Consider the following 22,636-nt stretch of genomic DNA (forward strand, 5'->3'; position numbering starts at 1 on the left):
ATGTATGTTTCAAATAACACACGAGAAGAACAGATTTAGAAATTTCTACTAGAGAATCAATATGGATCAAGTTAAGTTTCCTCAATAGTCAATCTATTTATATCTGCTCTGTTTATCGGCCTCCTTACTACCTCATATCATGGACTGATGAATTTGAACTTAAGCTAGAGGCTGCTCTATCTTCCATCAATGAAATAATTATCAGTGGAGACTTTAATACTGACTTCCGCTCTGATACTAACACTAAATGGCTATATATGATACAACTACAGGAACTTACTGAGGTAATAAATTTGACCACATCAATACTACCCATCCAACCAATCTCTACGAGATAAACGTACCATGTTTCCCTATTAGTGATCACTATCCTATATGTACAACATGTAAGCATGAGAGTGCAAAGAAAAACAACTTACACTCCTACATGCAATACAGATGTTTCAAAAACTTTTCTGAAAATGAATTTCTCACTGAACTATCACCAAACTTAATTCAATTACTTTTCCTAACATAGACCCAGATTATGACTTGTCTATCTGGAACCACTGTTTTCTTACTATCCTAAATAAACATCCCCCATACGCATCAAAAGAATTAAATGATCAAAACAACCAGTATGGTATACTAATGACATCGCAGAGGCACAATGCAAACGAAACTAATATCATAAATATAAAGACTTTACAAACTGTCATTTGTGGCAGAACAAAGTCAAATCACTCATTATAAAATGCAAGCACTCCTTTAACAGATACATCTGGAATCAATTGCGAAATCTAACTTCAATGAAGCCTGCACCTCTAGCTCCATGTGAAATTACACTAGTTATGCTGATGAGCTTGATATTGCAAACCAACTGAACCTCTGTTTTACTAATATGTCACAAACCCTTGACAGGACTAATTTTACAGAGCTTAATATAGACAAACTACATTCGTGAATGAAATTGTACCCGATCATATTAGTTTCCCTTGATAACAATAAATGACACTTTTGATAGTCTCAATAAACTTGACACAAACAAATCAGCTGGTCTAGATGGAATTCACCCCAAAACTATGAAAATATCGGCCTTGTCAATCTCAGTCATTGAAAGAAATAATTAACTGTAGTATTACTTCATGTAAATTTGTATGACTTATGCTGAAATGTATGTACCTGTGTACAGGATATTGTTCATATGTGTATATGCTTCCCAGTTTAGTCACACATTGTCAGTCATGTTTAAATATGTATGAATAAGCATGCAACGATACCCGATTATGTGCATGATCTTGTAAATAAATTGTTTTTAAACACTGCAAATTACAAAACGGAGGACTACATGGCAGATGGATCAGTCATGACCAAATGTGTTATCCTCATTAAAAAAAAGTTTATTATTATTATTATTAGTAGTAGTAGTAAACCTGTGGAGAAAAGGCAGTGACTCTTGCCCATTATCTCCCCATCCACCTGTTTTATCCATGCTACAGCCATTCCCATTTTACTACCTCTCAAGAAAAAACACTTAATTTTCTGAGCACTTGCCAATCTGGGCGAGGTGACTTGAAATATGCAGTTGCCTGGACTCATTTCACAAAGTCCCCTTGTGCACTGTACATTATAATCAAATTATGCAATGATCAACCATAAGTAACCTACTTTCCAACCACAAGCAGTCTACTTTCCATCCATTGGTAGTGTAATTTCCATCCATTAGTAGTCTACTTTCCATCCATTGGTAGCCTACTTTCCATCCATTAGTAGTCTAATTTTCATCCATTGGTAGTCTACTTTCCATCCATTGGTAGTCCAATTTCCATCCATTGGTAGTCAACTTTCCATCCACTGGTAGTCTAATTTCCATCCATTAGTAGTCTCTTTCCATCCATTAGTAGTCTACTTTCCATCTTTTGATCGTCTACTGTCCATCCATTGGTAGTCTACTTTCCATCGTTTGACAGTCTATTTTCCATCCATTGGTAGTCGACTTTCCATCCATTAGTAGTCTACTTTCCATCTATTGGTAGTCTACTTTCCATCCACTGGAAGTCTACTTTCCATCCATTGGTAGTCTACTTTCCATCCACTGGAAGTCTACTTTCCATCCAATGATAGTCTACTTTCCATCTTTTGATAGTCTAATTTCCATCCACTGGAAGTCTACTTTCCATCCATTGGTAGTCTACTTTCCATCCAATGGTAGCCTACTTTCCAGCCAATGGTAGTCTAATTTCCATCTATTGGTAGCCTGTTTTCCATCAGAGGACACATAATCACAGAAATAAACACCACCAGTAGACACATAATTACACAAATATACACCACCAGTAGACGCATAATCACACAAATATACACCACCAGAAGACACATAATCACACAAATATACACTACCAGTAGACACATAATCACACAAATATACACCACCAGAAGACACATAATCACACAAATATACACCACCAGAAGACATAATCACAAAAATATACATCACTGGAAGATACATAATCAAAGAAATATACACCACAAAAAAACACATGATCATATAAATAAACACCATTGGAGGACACATAATCACACAAATATATACCAACGGAAGAAACATAATCATAAAAATATATACCACTTGAAGATAGTAATCCCAGAAATAAACACCACTACAAGACACATTAGATACAACCTTTGGATGTATAAATTACTCACCAATTAGGTGAGTGCAGATGAGTTATACTTACCAAACATGAACAGAAGAGTGCTAACTTTATACTGTGATCAAAATTCACAGGTAGAAACTCAAGGAAACTACAATAAAATAAATCAAAGTACTCTATTTCAGCTCAGAACATATAGTGACTCCCATTTAAGGGGAGGTAAGTTACCTGTAAGGTGCCACTTCTTCTAAGAACAACCTTTGTTCAAGCTCTGTTGCATCATCTTTTAGAATCTTGATAACAACCTTGCTGCGCCTGCTGTCTGGCATGATTTTGTCAGCATGGCCCTCCAAGACCTGCAAAAGTTTGATACATTATGATAATCTACACAGCAATCAGGAATGTGAAATAAAGTCAAGACAATATCCAATCGAAGTCTTCCTGAACAAGCACATACAGACATAAACATAGATAGTGCATTCATTTATGTAGGTCAGATGCTCACATATTTAAAAAGCAGGTCAATATGACCTTTTCTGATGATCCAGTTATTAGTTCAGGTTTTATGCTCTGGACATAGCATACCTTTGTCCCTTTGTTCCACCTCATCCTAGCATGTCCTGTCCATTTGTTAATTTTGGTTTTGCTTAATATCTTTTATAGACCTTCATGGACTGGTAAGCATTTGGTACAAGACTTACTGACATTTAAAGGCCTTCATGGACTGGTACAGCATTTGGTACAAGACTTACTGACTTTTAAAGGCCTTCATGGAGTGATACATCATTTGGTACAAGGCTTACTGTCTTTTAAAGGCCTTCATGGACTGGTACATCATTTGGTATGAGGCATGACATTAAGAAGACCTAGGTCAAGTTTGATTTTCCCGTAAATATTTAATAAAAGTTAAGGCTGCTAAGTAACTTAGAACCCCGACCTTCAATTGACCCTTTCACAAACTATAGACTGCCAAGGCAAATGACCAAATGTCATCACGTATGCAATTCATACATGTCAACCCCAAGAGATGTACAACTGTTGCAACAAAACATAATCTGAGCACAAAAAAGCATAACCTACAATATGAAATACCATATTTACAGTACACTGTATGAAAAATGTACATTTATTTTTACTTCTAACCTTGATCTGCAACTGGTCAGAATTCTTTGAAAAAAAGGGCAAAGCCATGTGGATTAGAACCATAATACAAACACAAAATTACTTCTATTCAACACTCACTTTAACATGTCAAACTGTCGGTGAATGATTGTGAATTCCACAAATTCTTTTGTGCTCAATCCAAGTGCTATATTACAACACTCTCACATTCTTCTTTTCAAATTTGTGAACTGGTGCTGATTTGTCCTTTTCCTGATTGGACATGTTTTGATGTTTAAAAAGATGCATTTGCTCTACATAAATTTTCATCCACAAGTCACACCAAAAAATCATGCTTTGCTGGCATCATTTTATTTAAAAATATAGTCTGGTATGCTACCTAACTTAATTACCAATGAATCTGTGAGGAAACTTTCAAATTAAAGAAACATTAATGCAAGAGATGTATCAGAAAAAAATAAAGGTGACCATCATAAGCAATGGATGAAAAGGGGATTTCTATTGGAATCAACATCCCGAGGACCTTACATTAAAAGAACAAATAAAGTTTTTACAAGTATTTTCAATGATACCTTTATCAGTGTCAAACTGATTCTACCTATAATGAAGAAAACAAACTTTTCCCTCTGTAGTATTATATTAATGAAATCATAATGTGATAAGAAAACTTGTACCTGTCCAAACCAGCCTACTCCAAGTTCCTTCACATACAACAGCTGACTTCTTGGAAATGGCTGGTAAACAGCTATAAAAAAAATTCAGATTATTCTAAAAGTTTTTATTATTTCTGGAAATGTGTAAAATGGTTACAGAAATAAAATTTGAATGGATAACCAAGTGAAATGGAACTGCTCCTCAAAACAAATGTACTCAAGTGAAAAAGGTTTAACAAATAACATAACTGTAAATAAGAAGCCATGATTTAGTATCTGATGAGCTTGTTCTAAAGCAAATCAGAACGTATGACATCTATATATAACTGCAGGCCAGATATTATAGGTCCATTGACCTATTACATTATTAACTCATTAACCCCTGGCGATGAGTTTACGTGGCAGGAGGTAGCAGCCTACTGCTGAGCTCTGTAGTGTCAAGGTCATGTATGATACATTAAAGTGGGTGGTATTATAGAAACATAGGCAGATGTAGCTCTACAATGATATCAAATAATCTGGAAATTCTAGTTGCACTATAAAATACAGAGGGAAAAACCTCATTTTTTGGACCCAATTTTTTCCACCCAAAATTCGCCTGTGGACGGAATCCTATTTTGTGTCTGGATGTTAGACTTTTTGGTCTCAGATCTAAGTCAGACTGGTATGAACTGTAAATAGACAGATGAACTTTTGCAAAAGTAGGATATGATGGGCATCTGGAATAAAGAGTGGTCTCAATACGAAAATAATGGGTCTGTTAAGCCAAAAAAAAAAAAAAAAAAAAAAGAACTCCAGCTTTTACCCTTCTGCTCATGTGCAAGCCAAATAGCCAATGAAACATGATCTTTCTAACTCAATTAGGCATTAGGTTATTGGAAAATCACCTGGAAGTTTAAGTATTAGGATGTATTCATAAAAAGCTTTCAAAATGTGTTTCCTACTCAAATTTCAGATGAAAACGACAAAAACCTCCAGGGGTTAATGTGTTAATGGGAGCATTTTGACAACGTCACCAAATTTGAATATTCCTTGCGTATTTAATCACTTGTGCATCAACATTGCACATAAATTACAAACTTAGCCATTCCTTGATGATTTGTAAAAAAAAAATTCCAAAAATCCTTGTTAACTTATTAACCCCTGGCGATGAGTTTACTTCGCAGGAGGTAGTAGCCTACTGCCGAGCTCTGTAGCATCAAGGTCATGTAAGATACACTAAACTGGGTGGTATTATAGAAAGGTAGACAGATGTAGCTCTACAATGATACCAAAGAATCTGTAAGTTCTAGTTGCACTACAAAATATAGAGGGAAAAACCTAACTTTTTTGGACCTGATTTTTTCCCCACCCAAAATCTGTCTGTGGTCGAAATCCAATTTTGTGTCTGGATTTAAGACTTTTTGGTTTCAGATCTAAGGCAGACTGGTATGAACAGCAAACAGACAGATGAACATTTCAAAAAAGTAGGATAAGATGGGCATTTGGAATAAATAGTGGTCTCAATACAAAAATAATGGGTCTGTTTAAGCAAAAAAGAAAAACAATCCAAAAACCCCCAACCAAATAGCTTGAAAAACGATGTTTCTAACACAACTAGGCATTAGGTTATTTGAAAATCACCTGGAAGTTGATGTATTAGGATGTATTCAGAAATAGCTTTCAAAATGTGTTTCCTACTTGAATTTCAGGCGAAAATGACAAAAAGCTCCAGGCAATGTCTGATATAGTTCTATGACTGAAAGCATTCAACTTTGTCTTAAATAAAATAATACTGACTGACTAATTTGGAAGCATTGGCCTGTTTCTCCTTGTCAGCACTTGTAATACGTGGACGGAGGGCCTTGGTTCCCACTGTTTTGGCCAGTATATCTGGCAGTGGCTCAAATACAATACCATCTCCAGCTGCATTCTCATTGGATGGATACACAGAAACTCCTCTAGCGGATTCAGGGTCATAGTCTTCAAAACCCTATACAATTAAAGCAGATGTATGAAGAAAATTATTATTTATGTCAATCTGATTAAAATCAAGACCTACATGAACATGTAGTAAGTAGATCTGACAGGCACTGATAAAGATTCAAGCACTGTTGACCTTTGGAATTCCTGATCAACTTATTTTCTATAACCTAACAGATAAAGTGTTACACTCTGTGTTGAGGATGGTTATCATTAGAAATTACATTAGAAATGATATATTCCAAATGACATTAAAAATAATATATTCCATATGAAAATAGAAATGATAAATTCCAGATGACATTAGAAATGATATAATCCAATTGACATTAGAAACGACATATTTGAAATGACATTAGAAATAATACATTCCATATGAAAATAGAAATGATATATTTCAAACAGCATTAGAAATGATATAGTCCAAATGACATTAGAAATGATATATTCCAGATGATATTAGAAATGATACATTTCAAATGACATATTCCAAATGACATTAGAAATGATATATTCCAGATGACATCAGAAATGATATATTCCAAATGACATTAGAAAAGACACATTCCAAATGACATTAGAAATGATATATTCCAAATGACATAAGATATGACATATTCCAAATGACATTAGAAATGACATATTCCAAATGACATTAGAAATGATATATTCCAGATGACATTAGAAATGATATATTCCAAATGACATTAGAAATGATATATTCCAAATGACATTAGAAATGATATATTCCAAATGACATTAGAAATTATATAGGTGGTGCTCTACAGTTTTGTATAGGGTTAGAATTTTAAAGAAAAAGAATTTCCCTGGCTTTCCTCGCTGATTATACTGGCTATTTAAAAATGACCTTGTATATCTTAGGTATAATTCAAAGAACCTTTAATTCCACTTGGTCATTTTCACTTCCTGAACTTCAGAGGTAAATTCTATAAAAAAGAGCCGATAACTTTATTTACATTTTATATATTTGGTAATTAATTCATTGCACTTTCAGAAGCTGGTATTGTCTAGTCTGGCAAAATTAATTGTTCCTATTTTAATAGCTGCTATGGAAAGTGTACTTCAGACTAATATGCAAAAAATATCAACTATGTGTATTAGCATGGAATAAGGACACCCAACACAAAGGGTCATAATTTGTAGGCTGGAATGAGGCACTACAAACAGGAAATTTTAAGTATTTATTAGTGTCTCCAATTTCATTTTAAATTTTTATGAGGCAATTATATTAGAAACAATAGCAGCCTTCCTTCTTTCTACACTAGTAAACTTTAACAATGCAACCACATAAAAAAAACTAAATAAAAACGGTCATGGTATAAAATTAAATTGTTTGAATGAAACTGGCCATCTGGGAATACAAATTAGAATTCTCTACAGTCCTTAACTATTACAAAGATAACAACAATAGTGATCAGCTGATGAATACATAATATTATCATTTATTTTTTCAACTTGTTTTTGCAATTAGCGGTACAAATTTTTTTGTTTTAAAAATAGAGAATAAATATATATAATCCATTCTATAATGAACCAAGTGGAAGAAAAGACATGAGCGACATTCATCAAACCATATCCAATTATATTATAATAATGGTTTAAATTAGTCTTTAAACTACAAGTCTGCAGCATCCTTTCCAAAACCTACATGTTCTCCCTCAACCCATCCCTTCTTGATCTAAACTCCAAAAGTACTACAACTGTTCTGGACATTTGCAGACAAATCAAATCACAAAGTTGGAAGTCTCTACCTCTCACAGTGTATTAGGATTTGGGTGACATTACCTGCACATGTACTCAAACCCAGACGGACAGGATAACATAATCTTCACCTTTTCTTTGAAATGCATGGGAATAAAAAGACAGACAACTGGCATTATTTGTAAGATATCTTGGATATTTCAAGTTAACTAGCAGCCCTGTTATATTTTTACCAAGAATCCATGACGTTTCTTGAAGAGATGGCATACACAACCGAAGACTAGAAGAGCACCACAACCAATGATGGCAACACTGACAAGAACACCCAGCTCAATCATGACTTAGGTATGTGCCTGAAAGATAAGTAAACTAAAGATACACATATAATCATAAGAATATGAACAGAATATATCTGGATAAAAATAGGTAAGTTTCGAATTTCTTTTTTCTCCTTCCATTGACTTATAAATCATTGCTAAAAGCCTCAAATGGCAACAAAGGATTGTGTGTGTGTGATCTGGATTTTTAACGTAGCTTTAAAAACATTTCAGTCATATCGCTATGATGTCTGCAGTGTGGCAGTTTACATTGATGTCTAGCACTGAGGCATCATGCCGCAAACATGTAGCATGATGTCCAACCCAGTCACATTATACTGACACCAGTCTGACCAGTCCTAACACTAACCTCTTAATGCTGAGTGCCAAGCGAGGGAGATGTTAAGGTACCATTTTTGTAATTCTTTGGTATGACTCAGCCAGGGATCGAACCCACGACCTCCCGCATCCGAGGCGGACGCTCTAACCACCAGAGCAGTCTAACAAAGGATTGTTAGAAATGAACTGATTTCACAATGTATGAGCCAGTATATGACAATTAAGTACGAGGCATATATCTCAAAGTTCATCGCCAATATTATTAAATAAAATAAACAAGCAGTTTTAGTTTCAAGATCACTGACTGGTGACCACTAATGACATTAACTGCATTTGTTATTAAGTTTCACACTTAACAGGCTCTACAATTTTATATGGTACAGGTTTCCCTGTAAATTTCAATTTTGTTAAGAATAGAGAATGTCTATTTTGTATCATCATTAAAAGGTCAAAATGGCAAAACAACCACACTCAGCATGCAAGAAATATAACACTTCAGTTTCCTGCTGCTGGGATTTTGAAGTTGGTGACTGTACTCCGGGTTTCAAGGGTTGTTATCGCCTGGGGGTGGTTGTGGGAGATAAGCACCCACTTCCCTTGGAAATCTCAAAGTGTCTTGCATCTGATAGAGCCTCTGACAACCAAATCCAGCTCCAGGCCTTCACGAGTGGCGGAACCTGTTTAAACTGATTGGAGAAGGGATGACAGGCGAGTTTCTGGCGCCTCAAAACCAGATGCTTCGGGCAGATGGGGCTCGTTAACCTTGGGTGGTCGCCCATCTAGGAGAAGGTAAACTCCGATTTCAAACCTTTGCTGCCTTTCGACTATACCCTCTCAGGGGAAAGGCTAAGGGAGTAAACCCCAACAGAAAATCCGGAGTCGGAATCCCTAAGGCGACTTGGCACTGATTTCAGTGTCATCTTGGCAACTCCTGCGACGCAGCTGGTGCCATGACGTATCGGCTTGTCCTTTCCCTTGGATCCATCAGCTGTGTGGAGAGGGGGGATCATCTGCATGGGCAACAGTTGATTCTCCATATCACCCTGCCCAGGCTTGCGCCCTGGAGAGGACACTCCAGCTTCGCTCCATAGCGTCGACACAACAAGGGAAGCAGCAGTTTACCAGTTATAAGTCACAGCTCGATTGGCATAGAGCCAGATGCCAGGGGTTGCTTCTGATGGTGGGAGAGACCAACATGTTTCACTGGACAGCTACCGCCCGCCTTAAACTGGGCAGCCCCCAGCCAATAAGGTGCCATCCTGCCACAGTTCGCATGCCTTGCTGGGTGCATAAGGCTTAAGGTACGCGAGTACCTGACAAGTGGACTACACCAAGAAATAACAAAATAAAAATAAAAAAGAAGACTTCAATCCTCAAGCTAGGTACCTGGAGTGTCTGGACCATGCTGACTGGGCTTTCAGATGATCTCCAGACAATCAGTGATGTTGGTAAGACTTTCAGTCATCAATGACGAACTTGCAAGGCTCCAGGTCGACATCGCATCACTACAGGAGACACGACTACCAGATTCTGGGTCCCTCAGAGAAAAGAACTACACATTCTTCTGGCAAGGAAAGAGTGCAGATGAAGCCAGAGAGTTTGGTGTTGGATTCGCTGTCAGGAACACTCTGCTGGGAATGATAGAACCCTGCCAACAAGGAAATGAAAGACTGCTATCCCTCCGCCTCCATACCACAAACGGGCCTGTCAACCTGATCAGTGTTTACGCTCCCACACTAAGATCCGCCACAGATACCAAGGATGAGTTAAACTCACTCATCGACAAAATTCCCAAGGAAGAGAACTTGATTTTGCTGGGTGACTTCAATGCTAGGGTGGGTGCTGATCATGACTCTTGGCCCTCCTGTCTTGGCAAGTTTGGCGTTGGGAAGAGGAATGAGAATGGGCAGCGCCTTCTAGAGATGTGCTTGTACCATGAACTCAGCATCACCAATTCATTCTTTTAGACAAAGCCACAGCACAAAGTGTCTTGGAGGCCACCCCGATCTAAACACTGGCACCTGCTGGACTTGATCATTACATGATGGTCAGCCATGATGGGTGTGCTTCTTACACGTACCTTCCACAGTGCTGACTGCGACACCGACCACTCGCTGGTGTGCTGCAAAATGAAGCTTCAGCCAAAGAAGATCCACCGCTCTAGGCAAGAGGGTCAACCACGCATTGATGTGAGCAAGACATCATATCCAGACAAGGCTGAGGAATTCACATATGCTCTTTCCAAGATGTTTGACTCAGAACCCCCCAAAGGCAGTGCCAAAGAAAGATGGGATTACATCAGAGAGACTGTATACAGCACAGCCACACGGATCTTTGGTAAGAAGCAATCAAAGAACAATGACTGGTTTGAGGCTAACTCTGCCACACTCATGCCAGCCATAGAAGAGCGTCGCAGTGCTCACCTGCAATACAAGCGATTCCCCTGTCAGAAGACACTACAGGCATACAGGTCTACCAGAAGCAAAGTGCAGAGATTAGCACGGCAGTGTGCCAATGAATACTGGCTTCAGCTCTGTCAGAGTATCCTGTCAGCAGCAGATATTGGAAACATCAGAGGCATGTACGATGGCATAAAGAAAGCAATGGGTCCCACGAAGAAACTGACAGCACCACTGAAGTCTGCCACAGGCGATACCATCCACAACAAGAGCAAGCAGATGGAGCGTTGGGTGGAATACTACTCCGAACTGTACTCCAAAGACAACCACGTGAACAATGATGCCCTCAACGCCATTGAAAACCTCCCTCTCATGGCTGAACTGGATGAGAAACCTACTGTAGACGAACTAAAGAAGGCCTTAGAGAAACTGTCCCTAGGTAAAGCCCCAGGGAAGGATGGCATCACAGCAGAACTCATCAAGTGTGGATGTAGCGTGCTTCTCACACACCTGCACGACCTCCTCTGCCAGTGCTGGGACGAGGGGGCAGTGCCTCAGGACATGAGAGATGCTAACATCATAACCCTGTACAAGAACAAGGGCGACAGAAGCGACTGCAACAACTACAGGGGCATATCACTTCTCAGCATCGTGGGTAAAGTTTTCGCACACATCATCCTGAACAGACTGCAGATGCTTGCCGACAGAGTTTACCCAGAGTCGCAGTGCGGGTTCCGCACAGACAGGTCAACAATCGACATGATCTTCTCTGTCAGGCAACTGCAGGAAAAATGCAGAGAACAACACAGACCCCTCTTCCTGGCCTTATAGACCTCACCAAGGCATTCGATCTGGTCAGCAGAGACGGACTCTTCGCAATCCTGGCGAAAATTGGTTGCCCTCCAAAGCTGCTTAGCATGATCCAGTCCTTCCGCGATGACATGAAAGGCACAGTGCAGTACGATGGCTCAATATCCGACCCCTTTGACATCTGCAGTGGAGTTAAACAGGGCTGTGTCCTTGCCCCCACGCTCTTTGGCATCTTCTTCGCAGTCCTCCTCAAGCATGCCTTTGGGACGTCCACAGAAGGGATTTACCTGCACACACAATCAGATGGCAGACTGTTCAACCTGGCATGACTGAAGGCAAAGAGCAAAGTGCGTGAAGTAACCATCAGGGACATGCTCTTCGCAGACAATGCTGCTCTAGCCACCCACACGGAAGCTGAGCTTCAGTGCCTGATGGCCCGCTTTGCTAAAGCATGTGATGAGTTTGGGTTGACCATAAGCCTAAAGAAAACAAACGTGATGGTTCAGGACGCGGACCCCCCAAGCATCATCAACAATTACGAACTTGAGGCGGTGAGTCAGTTCATGTATCTCGGCTCTACCATCACCAACAACCTCTCGCTTGATGCTCAGCTCAACAAATGAATTGGAAAGGCATCAACAACTCTCTCCAGGTTATCGCAGAGAGTGTGGAACAACAGCATGCTGACCATGAACACTAAGATCACCGTGTACCGTGCATGCATGCTAAGCACACTCATGAAACCTGGACTCTGTATGCCTCACAAGAGAAAAGACTGAACGCCTTTCACATGTGATGCCTCCGACGCATACTCAGGATCACCTGGAGCAATCGAGTAACAAACAACGAGGTGCTCGAGCATGCCAAGATTCCCAGCATGATCACATTCCTCCGCCAATGCCGCATCAGATGGCTGGGCCATGTATGTCAGATGGTTGACGGACGGATCCCCAAAGACATTCTTTATTCGGAACTCGCCTCTGGCACACATCTCCGCTTCAAGGATGTCTGTAAGCATGACATGAATGCCCTTGATATTGATGTCAACACCTGGGAAGAGCTCGCTCTAGACAGATCAGGCTGGCGACATGCTCTGATCACTGGTCTGAAAGCCGGAGAGGACAAGCAATGCTTGCTAGCTGATGAAAGACGATCGCAGAGGAAGAAGCAGCTTCAACCAACACCTGACACAACCTTCAAGTGCAGAAAGTGCAGCAGGGACTGCCACTCCCACACTGGACTACTTAGCCACAGCAGACACTGCACAACCACCAACCAGGACATCTCTCATGGGTGCAGTTCCATCATCTCTCGAGACTAACGGATGCCGACTGTACTCCAGTACTCATAAAAATTAATTTTATCTTAAGGACATTGCCTGTGTTTTTTGTGTAGCTTTGGACAAAAGCTTATGGTTAGGTATTTTTACATGAATTAAACTAAAACATGTATTAACTTCCCTTTTATATTCTTTTATAAACCTCTTGAACAACACAAAAACAATTAAACAATATATTAAAAAATCAAAGGTCACCCAATTGTTAATAAAAGACTTGAAAGCAATCATATTTCATGTATAATAACATTATTACGTATAACACCACATAAGCAACATGCATTTAGCAATAAACCCTCTAGATTATAAGAGTAAGGTAATCAATCAACAGTCTGTTACAGACACAATTCAATGTGTATCATATAAAACACAATGGCTGGAATTTCCTTACATCAGAAATGTGTAAAATTTAAATTCCACATGTAAAAACCCAAAGGTATGCATCTATTGAGACCACTGCAAGTTGTGAAACTTAACCTAAAATGACACCTAGCCAAACATCTGTACAATTTAGTTTTACTTTCCTATTCTCTGTGTCATTACTTTTATTTGCAACAATTTGATGCTCGACATAATGCAAAGCAACAGAGATGGGATAGGCAGTGTACATCTTAAATCTGCATTAATTACATAGGCAGTGTACATCTTAAATCTGCATTAATTACATAGGCAGTGTACATCTTAAATCTGCATTAATTACTGGTGGAAGCCTAAAACCCTGATGAGGCAGTTTGGAACCTGTTATTCATTTTGTGCTTGTTTTGTCAGTTCAGGAGTTTAAAATTATTGCTTTTACAGACATGAAGTTAGATATATGAAAATGAGTAAGATTTATACATTCATAATTACAAATATCCAAGAATAGTACTTTGCAATTCATAATATCATTGACAGATATGTCCAGAATATATATGGGTTTTAGAGATTTGGTTTAAATATATGTAAAAATGAGATCACAAATCCAAATGTTCAAAGCAGCATCTTAGAGAATGATGCAAGTCAAACTGACAATATTCAATTTTTAAATCATGTGACCCAATAACTAGTATAGTTAAAAAAATTGGTGGTGCAAGGTATAGTTTCACTGAGACACAGAAACAAAACATTGAAAACTGAAAAAAAATTGTGAAAAAACTATCACCCAAAAATAACTTCAATATCAATGTTGAAATTAGTTACGATGACAAGTGGGTCAAACACACAATTTTTACCTTCTTTAGGCCATGTACAGGACTCTGACATGGCTGAACAAATCCTTAAAACAAAACTTTGCATGGAGTCAAAACTCCTGTTGGGATTATGGACCTAACATTTCATTGTTTTTGTGAGGGTCATGGGAGAACAACATCTAACCCTTAACTCATTTGGCCCCAATCCAGCCTGTAAGCATGATGAGACTGTACCCTATTGCCAAGCTCTGCAGCATCAAGGGCATTTAAGATACATCAAAGTGGGTAATATTACAAAAAAGCAGGCAGATATAGCTCTACAATGATCCTAAATAATCTGGAAGTTCTAGCTGCACTATAAAATACAGAGGGAAAAAACTCACTTTTTGGACCCGATTTTTTTCCACCCAACAGACAGATGAAAAAAGTAGAATACGATGAGCATGTGGAATAAAGACTTGTCTTGATATGAAAGCATTTTAAAAAAAGAAGAAAAAACCTCCAACTGTTACCCTTCTGCTCATGCGCAAACAAAATAACCAATGGAAAACGATGTTTCTATTACAACTAGGCATTAGTCTCATGGAAAATCTGTTGAAAGCCGATGTATTGCAATGTATTCAGAAATAGCCCCCAAAATGTCTTTCCTACTTGCATTTCAGGCAAAAACGACAAAAACCTCCAAATGAGTTCAAAATATTATTCTTGCTCTGATTTAAATAAAAACATTTATATTGAGTACATTCAGAGGGATTTCATCTGCATTTTAAGCGGTCACGATCATGGCCTCGAGCAGTAACGTGGGAAAATGGTCTGGCATTCCTTAAAGATATGATAGCAAGCCAAACTACGGATATGCATACAAAGTTGAATGCCTAACCTAAAACATCAGTGCCAGATTTATTATGCTACGCGTAATGTAGCTTGAAATATCAACTTTAATGCTTAAATAGGTTGTGTGAGAAAGGAGAGAAGTGTCCTCCCTTGTAGTTATTATACAGAGCATGTATGACAAGTCAATTGTAAGCAACGATATGAGACCCTGTGGTGTATACATCATTAACACAATAGGTTGAATTATATCTTGTTAGTAATTTGGAACGAAACCATGGTATATTTTAAACAACTGAATTTATGTGTACAGAGTCGATGAGTCAGGCTATCTCACGCGTTTTTCGTAAGTACTGACCATTTACCAAAATGTGCTTAAAAATAAGGGCAATTCTTCATACATGCGCCTCGCTCTTGTTTGGTTCATTTCATTTAACAAAATGATCTAATGCTGTACCCGTACATAACGCAAAATGCAGGAACCGCTCATAGTCGATCCGTAAACTGGTCACCTGGTCACGTTTGAACAAATAATTATGTGACTAAGGTGAGCTAATTGAAGAATCTTCATGTACATTTTTCTCAAACAGGAAGTAGGCGGTAAATACAAAGCATTTTCCTCTAGTTATGCTTATATATGATAAAAACAAGGAAAATAATAGATTTTTTAAAGTAAATTATTTTTTTATTTTATGCTTGAATTTACTGAAGTACAGACTTAAAATTAAGAAAGAAATTGAACAGAACGAAACTTTCCAGTATGGTTTTGAGACTAATGGCAAAGTGCTCGAATGGTATACAAACGTTACAGAAATAGTTTTTGTATGTATTTAAATGAAAGAGCAGCATAACCATTCTGTTGATGTATAATATCTGTGGAAAGCTAAGCATATTAGACTAAGAACTTGTAAACAATAACATTTAAGGCCTATATTTTTTTTTCTTCATCTGGGATAGAAGAAAACAAGGACAGGAGACAAACATGTCGACCATTACAGACGTTGGTGGTGAAAACCCCTTCAACATCGCAGGTAAACATTTCACGTTTGTCGGGGGAGTTGAGGATGGGAAACGTGTAGTCGGAGTTTTCACAAACCTTGACCACCCGTTTTATCTATATGGACAGTTACTTTGAGGGTGGAAATGGATAGATGATATTGAATTATTATTAGGATTAGGTAACTGCATTGAGTAGTTGCTTTACGTTGCTTGTATCTACAAGTTATTGGTCAATTCGGCCCAAAGACAATTCAGCCAAGACAATTCGGCCCAACTTGGACCGAAAATAAGACAATTCGGCCAAAAAATCTACTATACTCCTTTTTATCAGACGTCCTTTCTGCACAATAATATTTGTATTTGGGACGGTTTTCCTAAAGATATCAGAAAGCTCCTAACCATTATAACTTCGGAAAACATTTATCTAGTTCACCAAATGTTTCAAATTTTATTCTCAACCTATTCTATTTTACAAACTAATTAAAAAGAAAATGAATAATTAGTTACTTAATGCAAGGATTTTGAACTATACGGTAAAAACATATTATATAAGAATTGACAAAATATATGTTAAAAATAAATACTTGTTAAAACTGTTGTCAGTTGTATTATAAAATTGGGCTGAATTGTCTTATTTTCGGTCCAAGTTGGGCCGAATTGTCTTGTACTGAATTGTCTTTGGGCCAAATTGTCCAATAGCCCTTTTCACAATAGTCAGAATTTCCTTAGTCCTACAATGTAAGACATAGCACAGGGGCTTGTATCATTGCTTAAAATTGACCTGTCATACATGTACTATATAATAACTACAAGGGAGGACACTTTTCTCCTTGCTCGCGTGACCTATTTAAGAATAAACGCTGTTATTTCAAGCTACGCTTTGTGTAGCTTAATAAATTTGGTACCGATACTAATTCTCATTGGCAAACTGAAAATATGTTATAAATTAATACATGATGTCATTTTCTTTTAACCAATGAGAGGACAGTATTCCATTCAGCACTTTGTTCTTGCATATTAAGTGGGTGTGATCAGGACCATGTCGAACAGTACCGTGGGGAAATTATTTGGCATTCCTTAAAGGTATGATATTAAGTCAAACTTTTGATAGGGATACACAGTCAAATGCCTGAGCTAAATATCAGTACCAGAGGTCTGCGGCATGATACTCCAGTGCTAGACATCACTATAAACTGCCACGCTGCAGGCATCGTAGTGATATAACTGAAAAATTGTTAAAGCTAAGTTAAAAATCCAAATCACACACACACACACTTATTAGAGAAATGACATCAGGGTAAGTAAAGTCTGCCAAAAACATTATAATTTTTCTTTGTAGAAAAGAGTCATTATTGGTTGCCAGTTGTGTGTGATATTTCAGAAAATTTGACTTTCCTTACACTGTTATTTGATATCAAAACATGCTAGCTCCATTAGACAGTAAGACCTATCTCACCCCTGGAACAAAAATATCGGTTGATATGTCTTATGATGTAGGACTAGACCTTGATCCTGATACATATGTTTTGGGCGTCATTAGGTCTTACTGCCCAAATAACGATGCTGTATAGCGTGTTCTGATGACGATTAGCATTGGAAATATAAGTCAAAAGTTAAGGAATATCTCACACACTTGGCAGCCCAAATCAGTGCTTTTCTACAAATTTAAGTTGTAATATTTTTGTCAGACTTTACTTTCCTGATGTCTTTTTCAAAATAAATTACAATTCAAACACAAACAAATGGACATGTTTTCAAGTTCCATTGGCCAATGCTCAAGTTGGCTCGAATACGATAGAGCTGGAATGCTTGGTAGCAAGTTCAAATACAGATATTCATTCCCATCTTGGTAAAATTAGCCTCAAATAACGAGCATTCACAACTGCACAGAAAATGTGAGGTTGTCTTTGGAAGAAAGTACTGCATATTCCTTTCCATCTACTGTGGTAGACTAGTCATTGAACCGCTTCGGTGGCCTAGTGGTTAGAGCATCCGTCTTGGATGCAGGATGTCGTGGGTTCGATCCCTGGCCGAGTCATACCAAAGACTTACAAAAATGTTACTAACAGCTTCCTCGCTTGGCGCTCAGCATTAAGAGGTTAGTGTTCAGCCTGGTGTCAGGATAATGTGACAGGGTGGGACATCATGCTACATGTCTGCCGCATGATGCCTCAGTGCTAGACATCACTGTAAACTGCCATACTACAGACATCGTAGCGATATGACTAAAAACTGTTAAAGCTACAGTAAAAATCCAAATCACACACACTAGTCATCCCCCAGTCCCTGTCTGGTTTTGTTTTCTTTATAACTCATCCAATTGAATAATTGTTGTTGATTCAATTGCTCAGGCACCTGGCAAACTATAGCTTTTCCCAGGTGTCAAGCAAGTGTATTTGTCCAACCTTGTCGAGAAAACTTGGATTACCCACAACTAGGTCTGTATTTAAATAGATCATTGATGATGTTTACTGGCATATCATGGATGATGTTTGTTTGGAACATAGTTGATGATGTGTATTGGAACATTGTTGATGATTTTTATTGTAACATTGTTGATGATGTTTGTTTCAAACATACATGCTTTTTTTCTAAGTCCATAAGCAAAGTAATCCTTGGCCAAGGGTTCAAGATCAAGTTGAATATTTGGGCAAAGCCCATGACTTATGCTATCGAAGATGTTTGTAATGCTGGGAAAATGGCTGACAAATGATCTGACATTTGCAAATGTTTCACAAACGTACATATAAGATAGTGGTAAACAATAGGTACAATGCAAAATGGAACAAAAGCTCACCTAGCGGTAGTGTGTTATATTGTTGAATCATTTAAATCACATGCATAAATTGTGACGTTAAAACTTTATCAGATTAGATTCTCACACAGCAGCCAATTACAGCTTTCAAAACTTCTCTACTTTCTACAGTGTACTTGTGCCTTGTAGTATGTAGTTTTTGTCAAAGGAGAATTCAGATTTCTTAACTTTCTAGAGTGTACTTGTGTCATGTGGTATGTAATTTGTGTCAAAGGAGAATTCAGATTTCTCTACTTTTTAGAGTGTACTTGTGGTATGTAGTTTGTGTCAAAGGAGAATTCAGATTTCTCTACTTTCTAGAGTGTACTTGTGTCATGTGGTATGTAATTTGTGTCAAAGGAGAATTCAGATTTCTCTACTTTTTAGAGTGTACTTGTGTCATGTGGTATGTAGTTTGTGTCAAAGGAGAATTCAGATTAGTAAATTTTATGTCAAGAGCAGCAATTAGTGTAAGATAAAAGATAAATTTAGTCTCATTGCCAATAATAATTGAATTGATGAACAGTCAGCTGTTTCCCCTTTATTAAGTGAAAACAAGGACAGTAATATGTATTCTTCTGAAGACATTAAGTTTGGTTCATTTGCTGCCAGTCTTTGAAATTTTTAGTTAAAATTTAAAGTTTTATTTTAACAGATCTTGGTGTACTATTTTAGCCAATATTAATCAACAATGATGATAAAGAAACTGCTTTTAGCTATCTTCTTTGAGTAACCCATCTTTAAGTAATAGGAAAGAGGGTTGTATGGTCATAGTTTAGAATGTTTGGAAGAGTCTTTGAAACAGGCATTTGAAAGGGCTGGAAATGAATTTGAAGTGATTTGATAGATACCAATTTCAGTACCACAAAGACCAACTCAGGATTTGGTCAATTAATTAAGTAATAATTAATTTGACTGCAACCATGCATTCTGTCAAATGGCATTGTTGCATATTGAATGTAAACATACACAGCCAATATGTAAGATGTCTACTTCAAATTTGAATCATTGGATAAAAACCAGTCTCACGTGAAGGTAAACAAACTTGAATCAGTGAATAAAAACCAGTCTTACATGAAGGTAACCAAACTTAATAGATAAAACAAGTCTCACATGTAGGTAACCAAACATGAATCAGTGGATAAAAACCAGTCTCACATGATAGTAAGCAAACTTGAACCAATGGATAAAAACCAGTCTCACATGAAGAAGGTTACAACCAAACTTGAATCAATGGATAAAAACAAGTCTCACATGATAGTAAGCAAAGTTGAATCAATGGATAAAAACCAGTCTCACATGAAGAAGGTAACCAAACTTGAATCAATGGATAAAAACCAGTCTCACATAAAGGTAACTAAACTTAAATCAATAAATAAAAAAGTTTCACATTTTGGTAAGAAAACTTGAATCAATGGATAAAATGGATAGATGCATTTTTATGTTTTTTTATGAATTTAAGAGCACTTTTGTTGTGTTATCATGCATATGGTTGTCGGAGCTAATGACCATTCCCAAGGATACACTGAAGCAGCTGACCTGGATTGGTGTCAGGGCAGGTATCAAACAAATGATCAGGACTAGAGTATCTACCAATTGAACTACAACTCCTCTACCAATTGAACTACAACACCTCCTGTCAAAACTGAAGATAACAATTTGATGGAAAATCTCCACATCAACTTTAGATCTGAAATTCAAGTATATACTGTACATATGTTGCAGCTGATTGGTTATGTCATTCATTTACACGGCTATTGAATTAGCAAAGATCTTAATTTATGCCATAATTCTAAAGGGTGCATGATGAAAGAAGATGAGGAAGATAAAAGATAAGGCCAAAAATGAGGAAATTTCATTTGTGTCATCTGTATTGACAGTAGTTGACAATGATAATCATTGTTGATTTACTTCCTGACTCTTGCAGATCATGCTTTAGACTTCCTTTCAAAACATTACTGGTATATGCATCTTTTGGGCAGAAAAGAAATATATCACAGATCCTATTGATAAAGGTCATATTGTTTACTCATGCAACTTTCAAGGTGGACTTCCTATGCGACATCAGATTTTAACAACTTTTCAAGTCAGTTACTCCTTTGGCAGATTTACAATAATAATACTACTACTACTAATAACACCAACAGTGTCAATTAGTGATTTATGATCACCGTATACACATTTAGAGTGCTTTTTATTTTATATGTTTATTGATCACTGAAAGCATAATATGGAAGCATAATATGGAAAAAGATGGTGATTATGACAGAAAATAGAAATAAAAATAACAAATGTGTTTCGATCTGGAATGGAAATTTTTTATGGTACTGACTTTTCCTGGTAAAATAGAAAATCTTACATTTATAAGGAATGATGGTTTGGTGTGATATAGTATAGAAATACAAGTAGGTTATATTGTGTTAAAGTGAAGTACCTTGCCCAGATACATGCCATAGTAACCTTGCCCAGGGACATGCAATAGCAGCCTTGCCAACAGACATGCCATAGTAACCTTGCCCAGGGACATCCAATAGCAGCTTTGCCAACAGACATGCCATAGTAACCTTGCCCAGGGACATGCAATAGCAGCCTTGCCAACAGACATGCCATAGTAGTACACATCTGTGCACTACACACATGTCAAAGATAATGGTGGTTTAATGGGAAATGGTGCTAATTTAGCATTACTAAATGTTAAGTAGGTGAAACATGTTTAATATGAAGGAATTAAGTAAGAAAAATTACAGAATGTAGTGTCTTATTAGAGTTTAAAGTAATTTATTTCTGCTTAAACTGGTATATCACAGTAGCATTGGAACTTGATAGATGTATTCCTCTTCAAAGCTAGCTCACAGGGTTCAGTAAATTGAGGGAAACTCAAATTTAGGTTAATAGTTGGGGGGGTTGGGAAGGTGCTAGCAAATGTATTTGCTACATGAGAATTATAATGACCATAAATAGTCATCTGTGGAGTTTAATTCATTTGGTGTAGAATTATAATATAGGTCAAGTAGATATGAGACATTATTAAATGTGTGCATAAAAAGTTCACTTCCATTCACTCATAAACCACCAAATCTTTCTGGTATGTTTTACACTGGTTAATTTCTCAAAATAAAATAGCCATTATTAACAGTAATTCATTGATAGAATATACCAATAACTGAGTACAATCCTAAATCATTTGTACCAATAAAACAGTTTGCACAAGAAGAGAAGTGTGTGTATTAGAACACCACAGACAATGCAGAAACAACAACTTGGGAGTTGTCTACTGTCTCTGTGATTTGAATGATAAATTTGGCTGAACCTCACACAGATATTACTGAAATGTCATTACTGTTCAAATATTGTAATTTCCAGTTATATTTACTATGTTAATTTTTTCAGTTAATTGTTAAAAGTTGTTAAAAAAAATTCTGCTTAGCTGCTTTGTAAGCAATAAGTTCTAGTTGAAAGGCTATAATTCATTGCCGTGGCAGTCGGCTGTTTTCATGATTGAACAGAAGAGGACATATCTCATCCATAATAATTACATTGAAATCAAATA

General features: G+C 37.3%; 2 protein-coding genes across 4 annotated transcripts in view; one reads left to right on the forward strand and one right to left on the reverse strand.

Moving 5' to 3' along the window:
* LOC149802438 (uncharacterized) overlaps positions 1-15,875 on the reverse strand; it is a 75,241-nt gene extending 59,366 nt beyond the window's left edge. For all 3 annotated transcript variants that reach the window (XM_089951661.1, XM_089951659.1, XM_089951660.1), the window contains exons 1-5: positions 15,757-15,875; positions 8,326-8,445; positions 6,188-6,380; positions 4,430-4,500; positions 2,862-2,989 (exon numbers count right to left, since the gene is read on the reverse strand). In XM_089951661.1, coding sequence (XP_089807787.1) covers positions 2,862-2,989; positions 4,430-4,500; positions 6,188-6,380; positions 8,326-8,430 — 497 coding nt within the window. In that variant the 5' untranslated portion in view covers positions 8,431-8,445; positions 15,757-15,875. The remainder of the gene's footprint in view (positions 1-2,861; positions 2,990-4,429; positions 4,501-6,187; positions 6,381-8,325; positions 8,446-15,756) is intronic.
* A 290-nt stretch (positions 15,876-16,165) lies between these two features.
* LOC149802439 (cytohesin-1-like) overlaps positions 16,166-22,636 on the forward strand; it is a 149,010-nt gene continuing 142,539 nt past the window's right edge. Inside the window, exon 1 of the mRNA XM_089951662.1 lies at positions 16,166-16,324. Coding sequence (XP_089807788.1) covers positions 16,276-16,324 — 49 coding nt within the window. The 5' untranslated portion in view covers positions 16,166-16,275. The remainder of the gene's footprint in view (positions 16,325-22,636) is intronic.

Source organism: Sinohyriopsis cumingii, chromosome 3, assembly GCF_028554795.1.
Source record: "Sinohyriopsis cumingii isolate HCF-2022 chromosome 3, ASM2855479v2, whole genome shotgun sequence".
NCBI lineage: Eukaryota > Metazoa > Mollusca > Bivalvia > Unionida > Unionidae > Sinohyriopsis > Sinohyriopsis cumingii.